This window comes from Perca flavescens, chromosome 20 (assembly GCF_004354835.1).
Source record: "Perca flavescens isolate YP-PL-M2 chromosome 20, PFLA_1.0, whole genome shotgun sequence".
NCBI lineage: Eukaryota > Metazoa > Chordata > Actinopteri > Perciformes > Percidae > Perca > Perca flavescens.
This window is the reverse complement of record NC_041350.1, coordinates 7,031,665-7,051,593: the sequence shown is the minus strand read 5'-3', so window position 1 is coordinate 7,051,593 and position 19,929 is coordinate 7,031,665. Positions and strand designations below refer to the sequence as shown.

At 39.5% G+C, this 19,929-nt stretch overlaps 2 protein-coding genes and 1 pseudogene across 5 annotated transcripts; all 3 read left to right on the top strand.

Annotated features, from left to right (window-relative positions):
• The first annotated feature begins 379 nt into the window (after window positions 1–379).
• On the top strand, window positions 380–10,557 carry mocs1 (molybdenum cofactor synthesis 1). 4 transcript variants are annotated; one of them, XM_028566440.1, is made up of 11 exons: window positions 380–681; window positions 1,823–1,934; window positions 3,400–3,567; window positions 5,099–5,263; window positions 6,124–6,185; window positions 7,064–7,175; window positions 8,465–8,577; window positions 9,041–9,151; window positions 9,547–9,667; window positions 9,782–9,829; window positions 10,051–10,557. In XM_028566440.1, the coding sequence occupies exons 1-11, from the start codon at window positions 472–474 to the stop codon at window positions 10,548–10,550; spliced, it is 1,722 nt and encodes a 573-aa protein (XP_028422241.1). In that variant the 5' UTR covers window positions 380–471; the 3' UTR covers window positions 10,551–10,557. The 4 variants fall into 4 exon arrangements, with proteins under 4 accessions (XP_028422241.1, XP_028422240.1, XP_028422242.1 ...); XM_028566439.1 differs by having other exon boundaries at window positions 10,048–10,557; XM_028566441.1 differs by having other exon boundaries at window positions 9,782–9,844; window positions 10,048–10,136.
• Window positions 10,512–12,553, top strand: LOC114547210 (cyclic pyranopterin monophosphate synthase-like). The gene has a single exon (XM_028566443.1). It carries the CDS (start codon window positions 10,528–10,530, stop codon window positions 11,155–11,157), a length of 630 nt encoding a protein of 209 aa, XP_028422244.1. The 5' UTR covers window positions 10,512–10,527; the 3' UTR covers window positions 11,158–12,553.
• A 4,712-nt stretch (window positions 12,554–17,265) lies between these two features.
• On the top strand, window positions 17,266–19,929 carry LOC114547232 (interferon-inducible GTPase 5-like; annotated as a pseudogene).

Here is a 19,929-nt window from a genome sequence, read left to right as displayed (position 1 = left end):
ATAAAACTCCCCTGAAATAAATAAGTGTGGCCTTCTAAAATAAAAGTCCCCTGAAATAAATAAATGTGGCATAATGATGTAAAAGTCCACTAAATATATAAAAGTAGTAATTTCAAATATGTCACTTTTATATATCATAATTTTATATATTTATTACCTAATTGTTCAAGATGTATTTTATAGGTATATTTATTTATTCATTTACTATTGAATAAAATAACATACCATACATAGGCTTCAGATTATTTTACTACACCTTTTCTACACCCAGCCCCAGTCTTTTCACCAGAGTTATGTCCCCCTCGGACAACACTACCCAGCATGCACCAGCACCTGCGTATGTTGACACGATTGGTTGACGTGACCCCGCCCCTGATACTCTCCTCGGATAACTGACATGTTTTACTGCAGAGGAGCTCACACCAAGGAGCACCGAAAACAACTAGAGAAGACCTCAGAGGACTTAATACCATGGCTACTCACGTTAGCATGTGCTACCGCTTGTTTGATAGACATAGAAGTTCAACACATTTCAGAAAACTCTTCGTCCAATGCTTAAACGGGAACATTCAGCGACCCTATTCCGGTGCTACGCACAAGGAAAATGAACTTGAACTTGGAGACTCGACTGCTTCATCTGCTCCCAACTTCGCCTCATCTCTGAAAACCAGGTCAAGCCAGGTAACCTAATAGCTCTGCTGACTCCAAGAGACACGGCCTACAACGTATACTCGCTGCTGAGGTTTCCACTGAATGTCTCTAATCTCAGGCTTAGTTACTGAAGTTATAACTTAAATGACTAGAGGCATGCTAGGTGACAAGTTGTGTCAGTTTTTAACAGCCACAATCTCTGTCCAGTTAAGGCCCATGAAGGCTAAACTAGCTAACTCTGTTAAGGACTAAATAATAAACTACTAAGTTGATGACTGTGACAGTGGTGTGACATGGTTTTGTAGGAGGAAACCAGCTAATTGCATTTTTACACCAGTTTAGCTTAGTTAATATAATAATATTTCTTGCATGGTGGATCATAATGTTAGCTCTTCTTAACCTCAGGAATTTATTAACTTACACTAAGGCAGATAACACACAACAATGTGAAGTTAATTGTTCAGCTAGTTGTTTTGTCTGTCTGCCTGGCAGGCACGATCAGTGACAGGGTGAATGAACTTGGAAAATGATTTTCTAGAGCATTTTAAGGGTCTTTCTGAGGAGTAAAGATGGCTGTTGTTAAATAGATTGGGCCTTTAGAATGATATACTAGGTCTTTACACATAAATAAATGAGGATCCATGGCTACATTTTCAGTATCTGGCTGGGTCCTCTGATAAACTTTAGTGTGGTCAACCTACGGCTTGGTAATGCTTGCCTTTTATGCTAATAACTGCTGACATAACCGTAGCCCACGATTGAGAGCCAAAGGTCATAAGCCATTTACAAAGCCACATGCAACTTCCTCAGTGTGACTGACATATGGATGTGTTAATACTTGTATTTAAATGTAAGGATTATCATGTATCCCTGTGTTTTCCCCAGAAAAATTGGCCCTGATGTTTCATATCTTGCAAAAACTAAAAATGGTTGAACTGTTTTCTGGTTTATGGACACAGATACAATCTTAGACTAAGGCACCAATATTTTCCAACAAGACATACAAATATGCTACTATATATATATAGAAATTAAAGTACCAATATGTTAAAATAGAAATGTTGTGTTTCTTGCTAAATAATATTCGTAGTGCTACTGTACCATCATTATAACCTATTTCTACATGACAGATCCACTCCACGATGCTATGTCCTGTTGTCTTTATCCCCAGGAGAGGCTAAGAGAGGAGAGCATACTTCCCTTTTCAGCGTTCTTGACTGACAACTTTGGCCGGAGGCACAGCTACCTGCGCATGTCCCTGACGGAGAAATGCAACCTGCGCTGTGAGTAGAGGTCCCCACTGTGCCATAATAAAGATGCCCTTAGCTGCTTTGGATTATTTTCCCTGGTGCTTATCCAGCAACAGTACAAGAAACCACATTCAGTAATAACTGCTGTCACTATAACCACTACCAAAACCACAACTCTTACTGATGGGGAACACCATTTTTCCTCCCTTATAGAGTGCAGGGTCAGCTGTAGCAGTAGCATGTATCTTCAAAAGACTGCAGAATTGTTGTTATCTGAAGAACAGTCATTCCAAACATCATGACACCTAGTTACCAGAGAGGAAATAGAGTGACGTTCTGAACATAGATGTTTTTAAATTGCCAATCATCAATTTACATCCAACCAGAAAGTGTAAAGCGTAAAAGTAAAGTCGACAAAATAAATGTTATACAGGTCCAGCTTGTATGTCATAAAGTACCGTACAATAGGTATAAATGTTTAAAAAAATTTTTGGGAATTTGCTCGAATCAATTTAAAAACCATATGAATTAGTGGGCAGGGTAATTAGCATGTTGGTTTTCAATAGCGGCTGTATAATCTTAAAGTGCTCATATTATGCTCATTTTCAGGTTCATAATTGTATTTAGAGGTTGTACCAGAATAGGTTTATGTGATTTAATTTTCAGAAAACACCATATATTTGTTGTACTACACATTGCTGCAGCTCCTCTTTTCACCCTGTGTGTTGAGCTCTCTGTTTTAGCTACAGAGTGAGACATCTCACTTCTGTACCATCTTTGTTGGGAGTCGCACATGCGCATTAAGTACTGCTAGCCAGTCAGTTGCAGAGTATGAGGGAGTGCCATGCTAGCAGCTAGGTGAGCATTATAACGTGTGTTACAAAGTGACGCACGTTCTTCATGGAAGTAAAGGCTGGACTACAATAGAACTGTTTGGAGCAGTTTGTGAACAGTGTTTTCTGTTGGAGATGGTAACTCCCTTTAGGGTAGATTTGGGGCTTTTTCACTTTTTAAACCTATAACATGCACAAAAAGATATATAACACAATAAAGGAAAGGGAAAAAGCCAAAAAGCATAATATGAGCACTTTAAGTAAGGGCACACACTGATGATACCTGAGAACATTTCATTGGAAAGAAAAACACAAACATCAAAATAACAAACTCAGATATCAAAATCATCTGGAAAGAGCATCAGATCAACAACATAATTATTTTCATTTCATATATTGTATTAAAAATGTATAGATGGTATATGGTAAATGGTGACTACAGGGGGGGAAAAGATCAACCAAAAGTTTTTTCAAGGATACATTAACATTTACATCTCTAGTTTAATAGTACAGTATAAAGTAGATCCACCTCTGTAGCACTTTCACCTTGAAGGTCTCAGTTCACACCAGTGCCCCACTTTTTGGAAAATATGTGAACTTGTGATAATGTAGGATAAACATACTTTTGGTATCTTGTTACTATTTTACCTTCTTCCCATGTTCAGGTCAGTACTGCATGCCAGAGGACGGGGTGAAGCTTACACCACGGAGCCAGCTGCTGTCCACCTCCGAAGTACTAACCCTGGCTCGCCTCTTCGTCCAGGAGGGGGTGGAGAAAATCCGCCTCACTGGAGGAGAGCCCCTCATCAGACCTGATGTGCTGGATATCATCGGTAAGGAACTAGTAAAATAGAGTTGATTGGGGCTGGTTATTTCAGCTGGCAGGCGTGTTAAGGTGTGTTGTCCTTTGTGATTCTGTCACATTAATTCACAATAATTCATGTAGAAGCACGGCTGTGACCAGTACACCCGAAGATTGCGGTTTATTTTTTTGAACAATAAAGCCAGGATATAAAAAGCTGTTTTGAGTTGTCTCAACATTTGAAAGCAACTTGTTGCGGACACAAACTGTTTCATGCGGTTTACCGTATAACTTAGTGGATATAGTGACAGTCTTTTCAGAGAAATGATTCAGTGATTGCTATCTAAGGCTATCAATGATTCAAGTTCTAACCCTGTTGACTAGACTACAGTAGAGCTTTCCTAAGAGAGGAGAGAGAGAAGTCGAGCAGGACAGGTTTCCCATGCATCCCTTTAGGTAAAGACATACTCGTGGAATGCAAAATCATTTTTAATTTTACAGCCTGATTTGTAGATTAACAGTTTCAGCCTAACACTGACAGTATTGTGAGCAACATTAAAGCACGACATTGATGAACCAAGCAATGTGGTGTGACCAATGGGTAATGTCTTTGTAGAAAGAGAATCATAGGCTGCCAATAGCCCCATAAAGATCAGCATTACCTCTGTGTCATGTGACAAGCCACCACTGTGACCTCACATGACCCTGGGATCCTCTGCACTGGATCGAATCATTTGCATTGAGTGGAAACAGTAACCAGACTTTTTGTTGTTCACTGACAATAGTTTAAAATTATCATATGCTCCTGTGCTAAAATGCAGCTCAAGATTACAGGTACATTCTGTGATTCTATCCTTGGTGAAGACAGTCCCCTAATGTACTGGTGGTATTACATCACCTGACTTGGGATGCACCACGTATGCGTTCATTTCTTAAGTTTGTGTGTAAAGTCCTATTTGACTAGCCCCAAATACTAGCTAGTTTAAAAGTAGCGATTTACCAAATTGAGTTGCACTAATAACACTTAAGAAATGTCTTAGCTAGTAAAGACTTAATTAGTGTGTAAAGCAGTTTTTGGGAAAACAATTGTAGCACTCAATTCAAAGCAATCAAGTATGTGAACTCAAAGTCACTGTAGCGCATTACAAGCTGTAACATAACTGCTAACACCAGCAGTTTTATGGGATGTAGTGCATTGCTGGTATTGTAGGCACCAGATTTTGATAAAGAAGAAGAACGCATGAAATAATAAAGACAAGATCTCTGGTTCTGCTGCATCTTTGTGATTTTAAAAACTGTCCTATCCATCATCGAAAGTGTTATAGGAGTGCAATGATATAACGGTGGAGTACTCTTTAAGTCTTCCCAATTTACCTCATAATTAAACAGCGTTCTGGTCAAGCATCAGATCAGATATGTCATATTTGTATATGCTATTTTCATATTACTGCTTTTAATCTTCAGTCTAAAGGGGTCCTATATTAGCAAGCTTACTTCTCTTTGTGTCTCACTCTCCCTCCTTTCTTTCGCTTCCTTGTTCCATGTTTGCTCTCCCTCTACAGCAGAACTGAGGAAGTTGGAGGGCCTGAAAACCATTGCTGTGACAACCAACGGCATGAACTTGGCCAGGCTTCTGCCTAAGCTTAAAGATGCTGGTCTTGACCTGATAAACATCAGCCTGGATTCACTGGTCCCTGCCAAATTTGAGTTCATTGTCAGGCGGAAAGGTACAGAAAAATATTTCACCAAAAATGTCAGATGCAAGATTAAAAGGAAGGTATGATCAAAACCACAAGTTGTGAATGGCAGATTCAATACTGTGTACATGTGGCTGGTTTGGCCAATCCCACTAGGTTACTGAAGGAGCCTCTACACTCTAAACCCACATGGAGTGGACATGACAGCAGGGCAGAGCTGTGGGTGGTTGGCTTATGGAAGGTAGAAACAGATGGACCGACTTTGGTCAGGAAATAAGGAAGAGGAAAAGCAACGATGGCAGTATTGGCACATGACAAAAGTGTCTGCGCCAGTATTTTTTTCACAATTGCAGATTTCTTTGTAACTAAAAGGTTTAGCAAACATTAGGTCTGTGGTATCGCCTGAAAGAAATCTTGTCTCTTAGCTTTTAGTAACTTTAGTAAAGATTTAAGTCCAACACATTTAATTGCAATCATGAGAATTCCAGACGACTAAATCTAGACGTCTGCATGTATTTTGGGTTTTGTTCAAATGAGTCTGTCCTCAGCAGTTTGCTGTTAAAAAGCTCTGGCTTTCTTTTGCAATTCATGGGCTTTGTTAGCTGTTGAAAGACAGTGAACAGAGGAAGCTGAACTTATGTTGTAAAGACCTGTAAAGCTGAAGCATCCCACATTTCAGACACGTGCATCACTCAGCTCGACTTGTGCCGTATCGCTCAATACATTTTTACCTAAAACTTCCCTCCCATCATGCACCATCTCTACCTCAGATTTGACTTTGTAGCACAGTATTCAAAGATATAAAGGTATGATAAATGTGTTGAATGCAAAATGTTATTGTATCTAAGGTTAAACATTCATCATCAACTTCTATTTTAATGTTTTCCCAGGATTCCACAAAGTCATGGAGGGCATTGATAAGGCCATTGAAATGGGCTACAACCCAGTCAAGGTATTATGTTCATCTTTTCAAACTAGCTTTTACCTAAAAATGTATTTCACTTAATTTCATATATTTTTGTATCTCTTTTAAAAAAAATTGTGAATTATAGTTTTGAATTTTTAAATGTATGGATAAGTGTATTTGTTATTAGAGTGAGGTAAAACATCGGCTGTTACTTCCTCTAATTGTCAAAATGTTGTGGCAGCACAGTGTTGCAACATATAATGTATATATTCAATATTTAAATAAATATTTCATCCATGTCCTGCCCATATAAGTTAGAGAATCACAGAGCTGCTCCCTGATTTGCTATATATGACTCAATACTGCATACCACAGTTCCCCATTGCACTGTAGATGGAAAGGATGGCAAGAGAAACAAACTAATGAAGGAACTACTGTAACATCTTAACAGGATCACATGGTTCCCATCCTGAGACCTAATAATACAGGAAGAGCGTGAGTCTTACGGTGACGGAGGCCCATGTTAGGGGTGACGGCATATTGGCTTAGATGTTAAACTGGTTAGCTTGACACCACTGACTGAGAAAGACTGATTGAGGGATAGTTGAGATGTGTAAGAAAGATTTTTTGAACATTTTCTGAACATTCTTTCCCTAAGCAACATCATTACCAGTAATGGATCAACCTGCCATGTGTATTCTAGCAAAGTCTTGTAACAACTATACGCTGTGTTATGCAATTAAATATTGATGCATGCATCTCCAGTAAGTCATTCTGTTTGTGCAAATGCCTGTGTGGTCACTAAAATGTCCAGCTACTTTGTGGTTTTAGACCTGAACTTGGCATGCTTACATTTGGGACATAACTGAGGACATGAATGCACAGTTAAGCAGTGGCCTATTGTTGTGTGCTGCCCTCTGTAGGTTAACTGCGTGGTCATGCGAGGCCTCAACGAGGATGAGCTGTTAGATTTTGTGGCGCTGACAGAGAAGAAGCCTCTGGAGGTGCGCTTCATCGAATACATGCCCTTTGATGGTGAGTGCTCCTTTCCCACAATGCCTTATTATACAGGTCCGGAAAGTTATCCAAAGAGTCAAATTCTATTGCTGGGTCTTTTTCATACACTATTTAGACATTCATATATAAAATGTAAATATGAACAGAATATGAAGAAATGCATAGTCATTCTGCCCACAATTGCTCATTGCTGCTAACCTGACGCATCAGATGGTTTATTACACATTACGCAGAACCATCTGAGAAGCCGTCATTGGAAACTGTTTGGAAAAGGGCAGGCACTGTCAACAATGCCTGGCAGGTGATTGGATGAACCATCTGTCTTTCAAACTCTTCAGCAGAAAAGAAAACATCTTTTCCATTGTGAAAAGCCTTTAGTGCGTTTTTTGCTCTTCTTATCAACGAAGTACAGTAATAATATCTAGTTCCAATGTAACTAATGCTATTGCAGCATCTATGGCTACGCTAACCTCTTTAGGATCAGCCATTGTTGTTTTCAATGAACAATACAGCCCAGCACACACCTCAACCACCCCAGTAGCTCCTCACACGACGCTGATTGTTGGCTTGGACACAAACATTACTTTGAACATTATTTATTACTTGATACATTACTTAAGGCCTCTTGTCATGGTATCCGAAAATCCAGCTGCCATGCAAGTTAACATTGCTGATGGAGCATATTTTAAATAATCCAATTGATTACACAATATACAGTGGTTAGGTAACTCCTTTTAAGAATCGATTAACATCAATAAAATATTACTAAAACAATTGCAGTGTTTCATAATGATATAATGTTTTCTCCACTCAGTATTTCTTGGTTTTATGCATTTTCCTTTTCTTCCCCTTTTCCTCTGAAGATGCGTCTGTTCAGTTATGCTTACAGTAGCCTCACTGATGTGCTACCACACACGAGTCCCTGGTTGTTGAATAGCCTATGAGCTGAAAGATGCCGTAGTTTGTGATATGCTACACCTAGTCTATATCCTTGACGTTCCATTTCCGGGTTTGCTCCGTTGCCGCCGAATAATCCACCGGATATCCGTTGCCTTGGGCTTCCTTTGTGTTGGCATTTTAAACTCTGGTGGATTTATGAGGACTATGGTTAACTGCTCCTCAGATCTCTGCTGGGTAAATCCAGACTGCTAGCTAGACTATCTGTCCAATCTGAGTTTTCTGTTGCATGACTAAAACAGCTTTTGGGGCGACCTGTAGCTCACCCAGTAAGAGGGTAGGAGGGTCTGGCAAAGCGAGACTATGCTACACCTTACACTGACCTTCATTGTCTCGTCTCCGCTCTGTAGGCAACAAGTGGAACTTCAAGAAGATGGTGAGTTACCAGGAGATGCTGGACCACATCAGGCAGCAGTGGCCCAACCTGGAAAAGCTTCAAACTGGACAAACAGAAACTGCCAAGGTCAGTGTTATTGATGTGCTGCTGTCAGAAGCTGGAAATCATTTATTTAGTATCCTGATTTTTCTAAAAATGATGCAAGCTCTATTCTTTTTGAGGTGAATGGGCTATATTCAGAATATCTCTAAAGTATTGTCTTGAAAATTTTAATTCCCTCTGGCACATTATTGAATCATTCTAACCACTTGTAAATCATTCCGACTCCTTTCAGAATACACTGTAGTATCTTAGCAGACACACAATCATAGTTATTAGTTGAGTGATCGATTGATTGGCTAACAAAAAAATAACATCAACATTCACAATGTTCTGACAAATCTTATTCATGTCCAGATGTGAGGAAAACATAAAGTGCCTGGTGTTAGAGCCAAATCAAGCTCTTTGTCATTAGTTTGAATGCTCAAAACCATTTGTAAAGAAATCTTCATAGGCATAATTGTTCGACGCTCTTCTCTGTCTTTGACAGACGTTTAAAGTGCCAGGCTTCAAAGGTCAGGTGGGCTTCATCACCTCCATGTCTGACCATTTCTGTGGCTCCTGCAACCGTTTACGTATCACTGCAGATGGCAGCCTCAAGGTAAAGCTTCAGTTGTTCTTTGTTAGGCTTCAAGGAGCTGTTAATTGGGTCTGTTTTTATGTTAATGTAGCGCACACTTAGTGTGTGTATCGTTTATCAGTGTTTTAAGCCCCCAACGTCTCCTTCCAGGCAGCGCTGCCTGGAAGGCACTAGGATTAGGCAGTGGTAATGGTTATGGTTAGGGTTAAGGTTAGGGTTAGGTGCCTTGAAGTCAACGGTTACAGCACTGCCTGGAAGGAGACGTTGGGGGCTTAAAACACCATCAACGTGTGTATGTGCACTCATAGATTTGCATATTAGCCATTCATAATCTCATCCTTTCTTTGGTTTGGAACATTGCATGATTTTTATTTTGAATGTCTTACCTACACTTCCTCCTGTCTGTCTTCTCTCAGGTGTGTCTGTTTGGGAACTCCGAGGTGTCTCTGAGAGATGTCTTGCGCTCCGGGGCGTCAAATGAGGAGCTACTGCAAATCATTGGAGCTTCTGTCGGCAGGAAGAAGAAACAACACGCAGGTAAACTTGTGTTCAGTTAGTTTACATGCAACCTACCATTTGTTGGGTATACTCTAGATTATTGAGGACCATTTGTTCTACAGGAATGTAATCTCTTCCTGTTTGTCTCCTCAGGCATGTTCAGTATCTCCCAGATGAAGAACAGGCCTATGATCCTCATTGGTGGGTGACATGGCTGTACGTACAAATCTCTCACACTCAGTTTGTTTCCCCCCCACAATCCACCCCGTCATCATTTTATATGTTATGATCATCTTGGGCTGTTCCACCATATGCTTTCTGTTTATTTATTACTTAAAGTTAAATATGCAGCTCCAAGATGCATTTACATTTGATCTAATAACTTGATTAATGTTGTCTCTTTTTTTTTTTTTTCCCAGAAGGCACCACATCCCAAAGGCTTTTGTCTCTGTCAAAGGCACAAGACAGCCAGAGAGCTTCCCCCAATGTTTCCCGTCTTACAAACGACACATTCCTCTCTCCAACAGCAGCTCCTCACATGTCCCGCTCAGGCAGCAGGACACACCTGAACAGAGAGGCGTTTCTGTGCCTTCCAGACTGCACTACTTCAACACAGGCGGCCCATGTTTGCTGCTCTAGAACCTTAATAAGTGGAGGTACCCATATTAGCGCACAAATCAATGAAGAAAAACCTAACGCGATGGACAGCCTTCACAGAGGAGCCCCCCTTCCCTCCTCTGAGTTTGGTAATGGTAAAGCTGCGAGTTTTACTGCACGCACCACTGTTACGAGCTACATTAATGAAGGCCATCTCAGGTACGCACGAGCCAGGGGTCAGAATGCTTTGAAGAGCCACTTACTCAGGACCCCAGGAACGCCTATTTTTTTGCACACTACTAATGAATGCCAAACTAAATCTTAAACATCACAATGTTAGACTGAGCCACAATCAAAGTTCCAGCGAAGACCCAAGTGTCAAACTCGGACAATCTGCGAGTGATCAGACAGTATCAGGCACCGATTTCTACAACCCTAACCTCGACGGAACCACAGAAGAAAAGCTGACGCATACAGACGCCCAGGGCCGAGCCGCCATGGTGGACATCGGGGGCAAGGTTCCCACGCGTCGAACCGCCACGGCTCGCGCCACAGTCCTCTTGGGCCAAACTGCCTTTCGGCTGCTTCGGGATAACCAGCTGGCCAAGGGCGACGCCTTGGCCGTGGCGCAGTTGGCCGGCATCATGGCTTCCAAGCAGACCTCGGCCCTCATCCCGCTCTGCCACCCGCTCCCTCTAGACCAGGCCTCCGTCACCTTTGACCTCGATGAGCTGCGGAACGCCGCGGTCGTCACGGCAACGTGTCGCACCACGGGCAGGACAGGAGTCGAGATGGAGGCGTTGACAGCCGTTTCCGTCGCTGCGCTGACCATCTATGACATGTGCAAGGCAGTGAGTCATGACATCATCATTACAGATGTGAAACTGGTCAGTAAGACAGGCGGGAAGAGGGACTTTCATCGTCATCCATGACGTTCTTCCCCACCGTTAAATCCAACACAGGAAATCTGAGAATTAATTAATTGCATCATGAAGACTGCATTTTCAATTGTCATATTTTTTTACAAACTTAAAATGTGTGCCATCAGAATAATTTGAAAGATACTCTTATCATGCACTTCAACACTTAGGGATTAACCCCCACCCTGCCCACCTCTGCTACTTGATTGCCTACTCCAGTGACTGAATTACCAGAGTTAAATGACTTGATCTGTCATCTGTCACAATATGAATCATGTTATTTAAACAGTGTTAATGTTAACTTAAATGTAGCAGTGTTTTGCTAATAATTACAGTGTCATGTTCATGTTTAGTTCCTGTAATAAATATCTGACATAAGAACACCAACAGATGTGTCACTAGAGGGCACTCAAGTGTTAGATTCAGAAGCCTTGCTGGGAGAACAAACAGAGAGCAGCCTCAACACTAGTCACGTTGAATGTATTTCTCTTTTATTAGCCTACATCAACTGTGAAGTTCATTTTATTCAGAATGAAGCCCGGGTGCAAAGAGTGTATGTGTCTTGGTGTCTTTTCCCAGTCTGTCTGCTGGTAGACATCACGTCTAACTGAAAGATCACAGACTATATGTTCCTCTACTTGCCTGCTTTGCATTGCCATAACTAACAGCACTAAGAATGTGTTTACAGTTGAGATTTGGGGTTAATTCAGTTGCAACTCTTCTCAGAAATATTGTTTTCATCATTTTGTTAGGGAAAGTAATAGGTAACCAATTTACTCCCAAGTTTACTGGATTTCTTTAGAGTTTTTATTTTTTTCCTTATACCCACTGTAGTATAGTTGAAACACTGGATATTTGTACTCATGTCACATTAAAGTAGATAATGGCAGTAAGGCAACTGTTTTTTTAGCTTTTTCTCTAAATATCAACCATTCATACACTGGCTAATAACACCAATAACACATTACACTAGTTAAGTTTTGATGCTTTTCCCCTACAATGAACTTGATTGTGTTTATTTATTTGAGTAGCTCAAAATGTATAATTGTTTTAAAATATTTCATTCTTTATGATTAAAGTGCCTGATGAAATGCCAACTGATGCAGCCTCCATGTATTGCACTTCACAATCATTTAGTCAGTATTTCCTGTAGGTATGATCCTCTCTGATCTGATCTTTGGAGAACTGAAAGCACAAGTCTGTAAAAGTACATTTACTTATGGTTTTATATTGTTCTATTGCTCTATTGTTACTATATTACATGTAATCACACCAGAATCAATCTATTACCAGAAAGAAAAGATGTCACTGTTTGATTTTCTGTAGCGATATAGAAACAGCAGCAGGAGAATAATCAGTAAAAGTCCACAAACCAGCCCAACAATCAACAGCACACGGAATGGAAATGTTTTAGGTCTGGACCCTGCTATTGTAAATAACTATCATCATTTAAAACTGATAAAAACTTTGAAAGGTTCAAACTCTGTGTTTGAAAGCTTGAAACTAATAAAAAAAAAGGTTTTGCAAGATGGAAATAAGTTTTGATGTCCATAATGTTTTGATAGGCTGAAAGAAATTCAAATATCTGCAAACAGTATTTTGTATTTGAATTCTCCACAACAACATGTTTTTACAGTGTTTCTCCAACAAATTTTCATAAAAGGGTGAATCTATATTTTGAATATTGCAAATGTACAAACTTGCACTCATATAGCAGACTTTTTTATTCCAGAGCTAAGTTTACAACACCAATTTTTTCACAGATCTGCCCACGTAGTGGCCAGCTTACCAGTCACATAGGAGGTGCAGCACTATGATAAGAAACCCTTTTTTTGCTCTGGGTTTCTTGTAAACCATGTGCTTTCAGTGAAAGAAACATAACTCTGATTGGTTTAGATCTCTGTCACTCACAGCAGGACGATTCCATTGTCCTCTTCATTGACTGTTCAAGGGGCGGAACTCTGAACAACTCAAACTACAACGGCACAGAAAAGGAAGTTAAACTGTATTTTCTGAGTAGCGACATCCCAAGTACCTCATATACAGTATAAGACTTATTACAATGTGCTGTTTATAACTGTTAAAGTTACATCTGGTTAATGTTCTGTCAACATTTGTGACTTCCCTGTGCTCACACTGCATCTTTTTTCCTTGTATTTCTTACATGTAGTAGTCTTATGTAATGAGGTTACAATGGCTATTTAAGGGACCTGTTGTTGCCTGTTAAATGTTGACCATTAAAGATCACTGACTCCAGAGCCAAATTTACCTTGTGTAGACCACAGTAAACTACAGACTACGATTTTGTTTTGCATGTATTTAAATACTACATAACATATATTATATATTTTAGACTCATTTTATTTGTATGCATGATTAGATGCTGCAATCCCCTAAATCAAAAATACTGCAATGATATTCTGTTCAGAAATAAATTCCACTAAATATTGGCATCACAGGAGAGTCTGGTTCTGGTTAATCCATCTTTGTTAAATCCTTCAGAGGCATAGAAAATATGGACGTGTAGAAACCACCAAGGAGGTTACACCATACCCCATCCAAACTATCCCAATGTTACACTATGGGATCGTCCTGGTAATGGCACCCCCAGATTTCCAGCTGAGAAGTACCTGGTACCAGTATGATCAGTAATGAAGGGGGTAGCTGTATGACAGTGTGGCATGTTTGCATGCTGGAGAGTGTACTAAATGAGCAAAAGAGAACCAAGGTTAACCGAAGATGCCACATCACCAGAGATGGAGGGACGGTGTCTGTCAGAGAGAGAGAAAGAGAGGGAGAAAGAGAATGAAGAATGAGTAGCAGAGCCTAGATTTATAATCTTGGAGCACTGGGCCCAGGTGAAACCAGAAGGCACCGATTACTAGCCCGTTCCACAATCCCAAAAGAATAGAAAGCCATTTATTTTCATTATACATATGTACAATTAGATCAAAATCAACCAATTGACCACAGAGACACTGCTGACTAATAGCAGGGTCATCACAGGGACACAGCAATGAACTCAAAAACATTAAAGGGTTGTGGTCAGTGTAAACAACTAGAGGAACCCTCCCAGCACCGACATCTGAATATGAAAAAACTTCTATTTGAGTGATTTTATTTTTTGTTATGTGAAATAGAAAATTAATATCAAAGCATATTTTTAAATATCTCTCATCCCCTTTTGACAATGAAAAGGAAAAAAAAACCTTGTATTTCAATTTCAAATAACTATTACTTTTTTTGTTTTTTTATTGCCTATTTATGAATGAAAATCAAGTGACCAAAAGATACACTGACCATTTCGCCACAACACAACAGCATTAGTAAGACTGAAAACGGAAAGTGCAGAGCCATATTTCCGTTTTTGAAAAAACAAACAAACTTAAAAACGGTCTGATTTGGGGTTTTAGCAAATTCAGCTGTGCTATTCATGTTTCAGTCTTATACAATCTAATGCCGTAAACTCTTAAAAGGTGCCCTGCCATACAAAACCGTTTTCACTTGTATTTTTTGAAATATGTTAGGTCCATATGTGTTTCACAGATCTGCCCACGTAGTGGCCAGCTTATCAGTCGCAGCACTATAATAATAAACCCTACCTCTTGTTTTTTTTTGCTCTGGGTTTCTTGTAAACCATGTGCTTTCAGTGAAAGAAACATAACTCTGATTGGTTTAGATCTCTGTCACTCACAGCAGGACAATTCCATTGTCCTCTCTATTGACTGTTCAAGGGGCGGAACTCTGAACAACTCAAACTACAACGGCACAGAAAAAGAAGTTAAACTGTATTTGCTGAGTAGCGACATCCCAAGTACCTCATATACAGTATAAGACTTATTACAATGTGCTGTTTATAACTGTTAAAGTTACATCTGGTTAATGTTCCGTCAACATTTGTGACTTCCCTGTGCTCACACTGCATCTTTTTTCCTTGTATTTCTTACATGTAGTAGTCTTATGTAATGAGGTTACAATGGCTATTTAAGGGACCTGTTGTTGCCTGTTAAATGTTGACCATTAAAGATCACTGACTCCAGAGCCAAATTTACCTTGTGTAGACCACAGTAAACTACAGACTACGATTTTGTTTTGCATGTATTTAAATACTACATAACATATATTATATATTTTAGACTCATTTTATTTTTATGCATGATTAGATGCTGCAATCCCCTAAATCAAAAATACTGCAATGATATTCTGTTCAGAAATAAATTCCACTAAATATTGGCATCACAGGAGAGTCTGGTTCTGGTTAATCCATCTTTGTTAAATCCTTCAGAGGCATAGAAAATATGGACGTGTAGAAACCACCAAGGAGGTTACACCATACCCCATCCAAACTATCCCAATGTTACATTATGGGATCGTCCTGGTAATGGCACCCCCAGATTTCCAGCTGAGAAGTACCTGGTACCAGTATGATCAGTAATGAAGGGGGTAGCTGTATGACAGTGTGGCATGTTTGCATGCTGGAGAGTGTACTAAATGAGCAAAAGAGAACCAAGGTTAACCGAAGATGCCACATCACCAGAGATGGAGGGACGGTGTCTGTCAGAGAGAGAGAAAGAGAGGGAGAAAGAGAATGAAGAATGAGTAGGAGAGCCTAGATTTATAATCTTGGAGCACTGGGCCCAGGTGAAACCAGAAGGCACCGATTACTAGCCCGTTCCACAATCCCAAAAGAATAGAAAGCCATTTATTTTCATTATACATATGTACAATTAGATCAAAATCAACCAATTGACCACAGAGACACTGCTGACTAATAGCAGGGTCATCACAGGGACACAGCAATGAACTCAAAAACATTAAAGGGTTGTGGTCAGTGTAAACAACTAGAGGAACCCTCCCAGCACCGACATCTGAATATGAAAAAACTTCTATTTGAGTGATTTTATTTTTTGTTATGTGAAATAGAAAATTAATATCAAAGCATATTTTTAAATATCTCTCATCCCCTTTTGACAATGAAAAGGAAAAAAAACACCTTGTATTTCAATTTCAAATAACTATTACTTTTTTTGGTTTTTTATTGCCTATTTATGAATGAAAATCAAGTGACCAAAAGATACACTGACCATTTCGCCACAACACAACAGCATTAGTAAGACTGAAAACGGAAAGTGCAGAGCCATATTTCCGTTTTTGAAAAAACAAACAAACTTAAAAAACGGTCTGATTTGGGGTTTTAGCAAATTCAGCTGTGCTATTCATGTTTCAGTCTTATACAATCTAATGCCGTAAACTCTTAAAAGGTGCCCTGCCATACAAAACCGTTTTCACTTGTATTTTTTGAAATATGTTAGGTCCATATGTGTTTGTGTTATGTTGTGAATGTGAAAATGAAATGCTCCCTCCTCTGTCAGCTCTAGCCACTGAAAAGAAATAAGCAGATAAATCAGGCCAATTACAAAAGCTGGTCAGTCTGACATCATATTGCCTGAGCTCATTACTATTCATTAACTCGCCCAGTTGCGCTGGGTAAATGATGCCGACAGCCAGGCTCTCATTGGCTAGCTGTTAGCCAATCAGATTCAAACAGCCTAGCTTGTTGAATATTAATGAGAACTGGCAGAAATCGAGCTGAGTCTTCCTGTAGGCTTTCTATACCATGCTAGAATGGCTTGAAACAAGGTAATTAAGGCATTTTTTCCACAAAAAAATGTTACAGAGTCCATGGCAGAACTTCCGACATTACCACAAAGTAATGAAATACGTGTGGCAGAGCACCTTTAAAACACTGTTCACACAGCATACAGCACAGTGCTGCATCATTATATTATGACAGTTCTGATGCAGAGCTGCTAAAAAGCTGACAGCAGAGTTAGAACAGAAGGGCATGGATGTTTGACTCGGAGCTGAGGAACAAAACAAATGTCTTTATTTTTCAACACACCGCAACCAATCAGGATGAGGATCAGTGTTGTTATGTTTCTACCCTTTCCGTTTCAGTCTTAATAATGCTGTCGTGTGAAAGTCAGCTGCTTTGCAGATAACCAATCAGGTGTCTCTCTCTCACAGTAGGACATTTTCATTGGTCACTGTCTTCACTGTTACTTTCTGAACTCTGGTTAACACCCCTATCATTTCTTATAAGAGTTAAGAAACAGGATGCAGACTTTTCTTCCAGCTGAACAAGTCATAGTAATTACAGGGTCGTACTTTTGACTCATCTGTTTCAACATTAAGACTCCAGGGTGAGTAGTCTCTAATATTTAGCAAAAGCCTACTTTTTATTTCAATAAATCACAAGGAAGCTGCTGATCTATCTCTAAAACAGGCACATTACGATATACTGTAGAGGATCCGGTAAACTTGAAATGTGAATAGATGTCACCTTATAATAGTAAATAATAAATAATAGCTCATGACGAAATTATGTACACACCTTAGTATGTCAAACTGGTGTGTTTGAGGTGATACTGCATCATAATATGATATTTTAAAGAGGGGATTTCTGAAAGATGGACTGCATTTTCTAATATTTCCCAAAATACTTTTTAATTTCTCTTTTACTCCAGTTTTCAAGAATTACCATGGAAAATCCTTTACATTTGGTATCAACTGAAGCCATTAAAGAAGCACTACAAAACAATGATCGCAGCTTAGCTGTTGAAAAGATCAAGGAGCTTTTGGAGAGGGAGAAAAATATTCCACTAAATATTGCTGTCACAGGAGAGACGGGCTCTGGTAAATCCACCTTTGTTAATGCCTTCAGAGGCATACAGGACGTGGATGAAGGAGCCGCCCCTACTGGTTGTGTGGAAACCACCATGGAGGTTACACCATACCCCCATCCAAACTATCCCAATGTTACACTATGGGATCTTCCTGGTATTGGCACCCCCCATTTTTCAGCTGACAAGTACCTGGAGCTTGTTAAATTTGAAAGATTTGACTTCTTCATCATCATCTCAGACACTCGCTTCAGAGAAAATGATGTGATGCTCGCTAAGAAGATAAAGAAGATGGGGAAAAGGTTCTACTTTGTTCGCTCAAAGATAGACAGTGACTTACAAAATGAGAAAAGAAGCCAGAGGGACTTCAATGCAGAAAGGACTCTTTCAAAAATCAGGGAAAACTGCATTCAAGGTAAGTGACTTATGTAAGCACACACTAACATTGAAACTAATTTAAAAATGTCCATAAATAAAAGCAATTCACAAAAAGCCAAAATAGTAAAGAACTACTGTATGTGTTTGTTTTGACTTCAGTGCTTATGTGAGCCATGTTGTTTGTCCAACTCCAATTCACTCTGTTCTCTTTTATTGATATTAAATTGATAATATTGATTTCAGAATAATGTAAACAGCAAAGCTACCTGGCAACCTGAAATAATGGTGCACTTGGTAACTTCACAAACCAGATTCAAAGTCCTACTTCTTGATGTTAACGTTCCTCTTCTTGCTGAATGGTGGGGTGAAGGTGGTGAAGAGGAGGAGCCATTATTGGACAGTCCAGATTTCTTTGGACAGAGATTTCAGACTCTGTTAAATTACTGGGACAAATCGGCCTGCACAGAAAATCTGCTGTTATCCCTTGAATTTATCACGTAGCCTTATAGAACAGACTGATATTTAGGGCCCAAGCCCCAAAAGGTACAAGGACCCTGAACTGAAGAAATTATTATTATTACTAGGGCCTCAGCAGTGACAGCATAGGTTGAGGAGGAACCTATTCAAATTGCTCCATTTAATATTCTCTCCAATGAATTGCATTTTTGAGGGGCTTAATGTGCTCAAAAACCGACATTTGCAAAAGGACTGGTGAAAAAGACATGAGACCATTATATAATGTTTCCTGTTTGTGACACAGGTCTTAAAAAAGCAGGTGTGGACTCCCCCCAAGTCTTCCTGGTGTTCAACTTTGATCTCCAGCTGTACGACTTCCCTCTCTTAGGGAAACCTTAGAGAGAGAACTTCCTGAACACAAGAAGAATGCTCTGCTGCTGGCCATGCCCAATATCAGCCAGGAGGTCATCAACAAGAAGAAAAGAGCTTTCTATAATAAAATCAATTGTCATAGAAGTTCCTGGAGTTTCTCTTGCTGTTGATGTGGTTTTGTCTTGATTTGGGTTTGGTCCCCGTCACTGAAGAGACTCTCTGATAGGACAAATGTGCCATTTGGTGATCTGACTGCCATCATTATTTCACCACTGGCTGCAACAGAAATAACCTCTAAACTTCTCTTGAAGGTGATTGGTCAATTAGCAGGCACAGCAGCATTAATGGTAGCAGAGGAAGTGTCCAGATTCATTCCAATACTTGGAATCCCATTAGCAATGGGCTTCTCTTTTACCTCCACCTACAACATTCTCAAAACCATCCTCAACATGCTTGCTGAGGATGCTCAGAGAGTGTTTAAAAGGACCCTGGGGTTGAACACCTCAGGGTGATATTGTAAAATGAATGGCAACAGCATTTAATGACACATTTAAAACAGCAGTGTACTTAAGAGCTTTTGAATAATCTTTGTGAGTAGATTGCATTGTATTTCTTTATACTATATACAAATATTAATATTGTATTCTAACTGCACATTTAGCAAACATAAATCATTTTTGCAGTTGATCATTCTCCAATATGTATCATTTACTCAAAAATGTAGACATTAATAAATGGTTTTAAAGCACATTTAAAGATTCCTCTTCATACTTGAAGGAATTTTATCTTATTTGTATATACAACAGTATCATGAAAGGAGATTTTGAATTATGTTTGTGATAATGTTGAAATTAAAACCTTTGAATCTTCAAATAAAATTCTCCTGTAAAGCCTC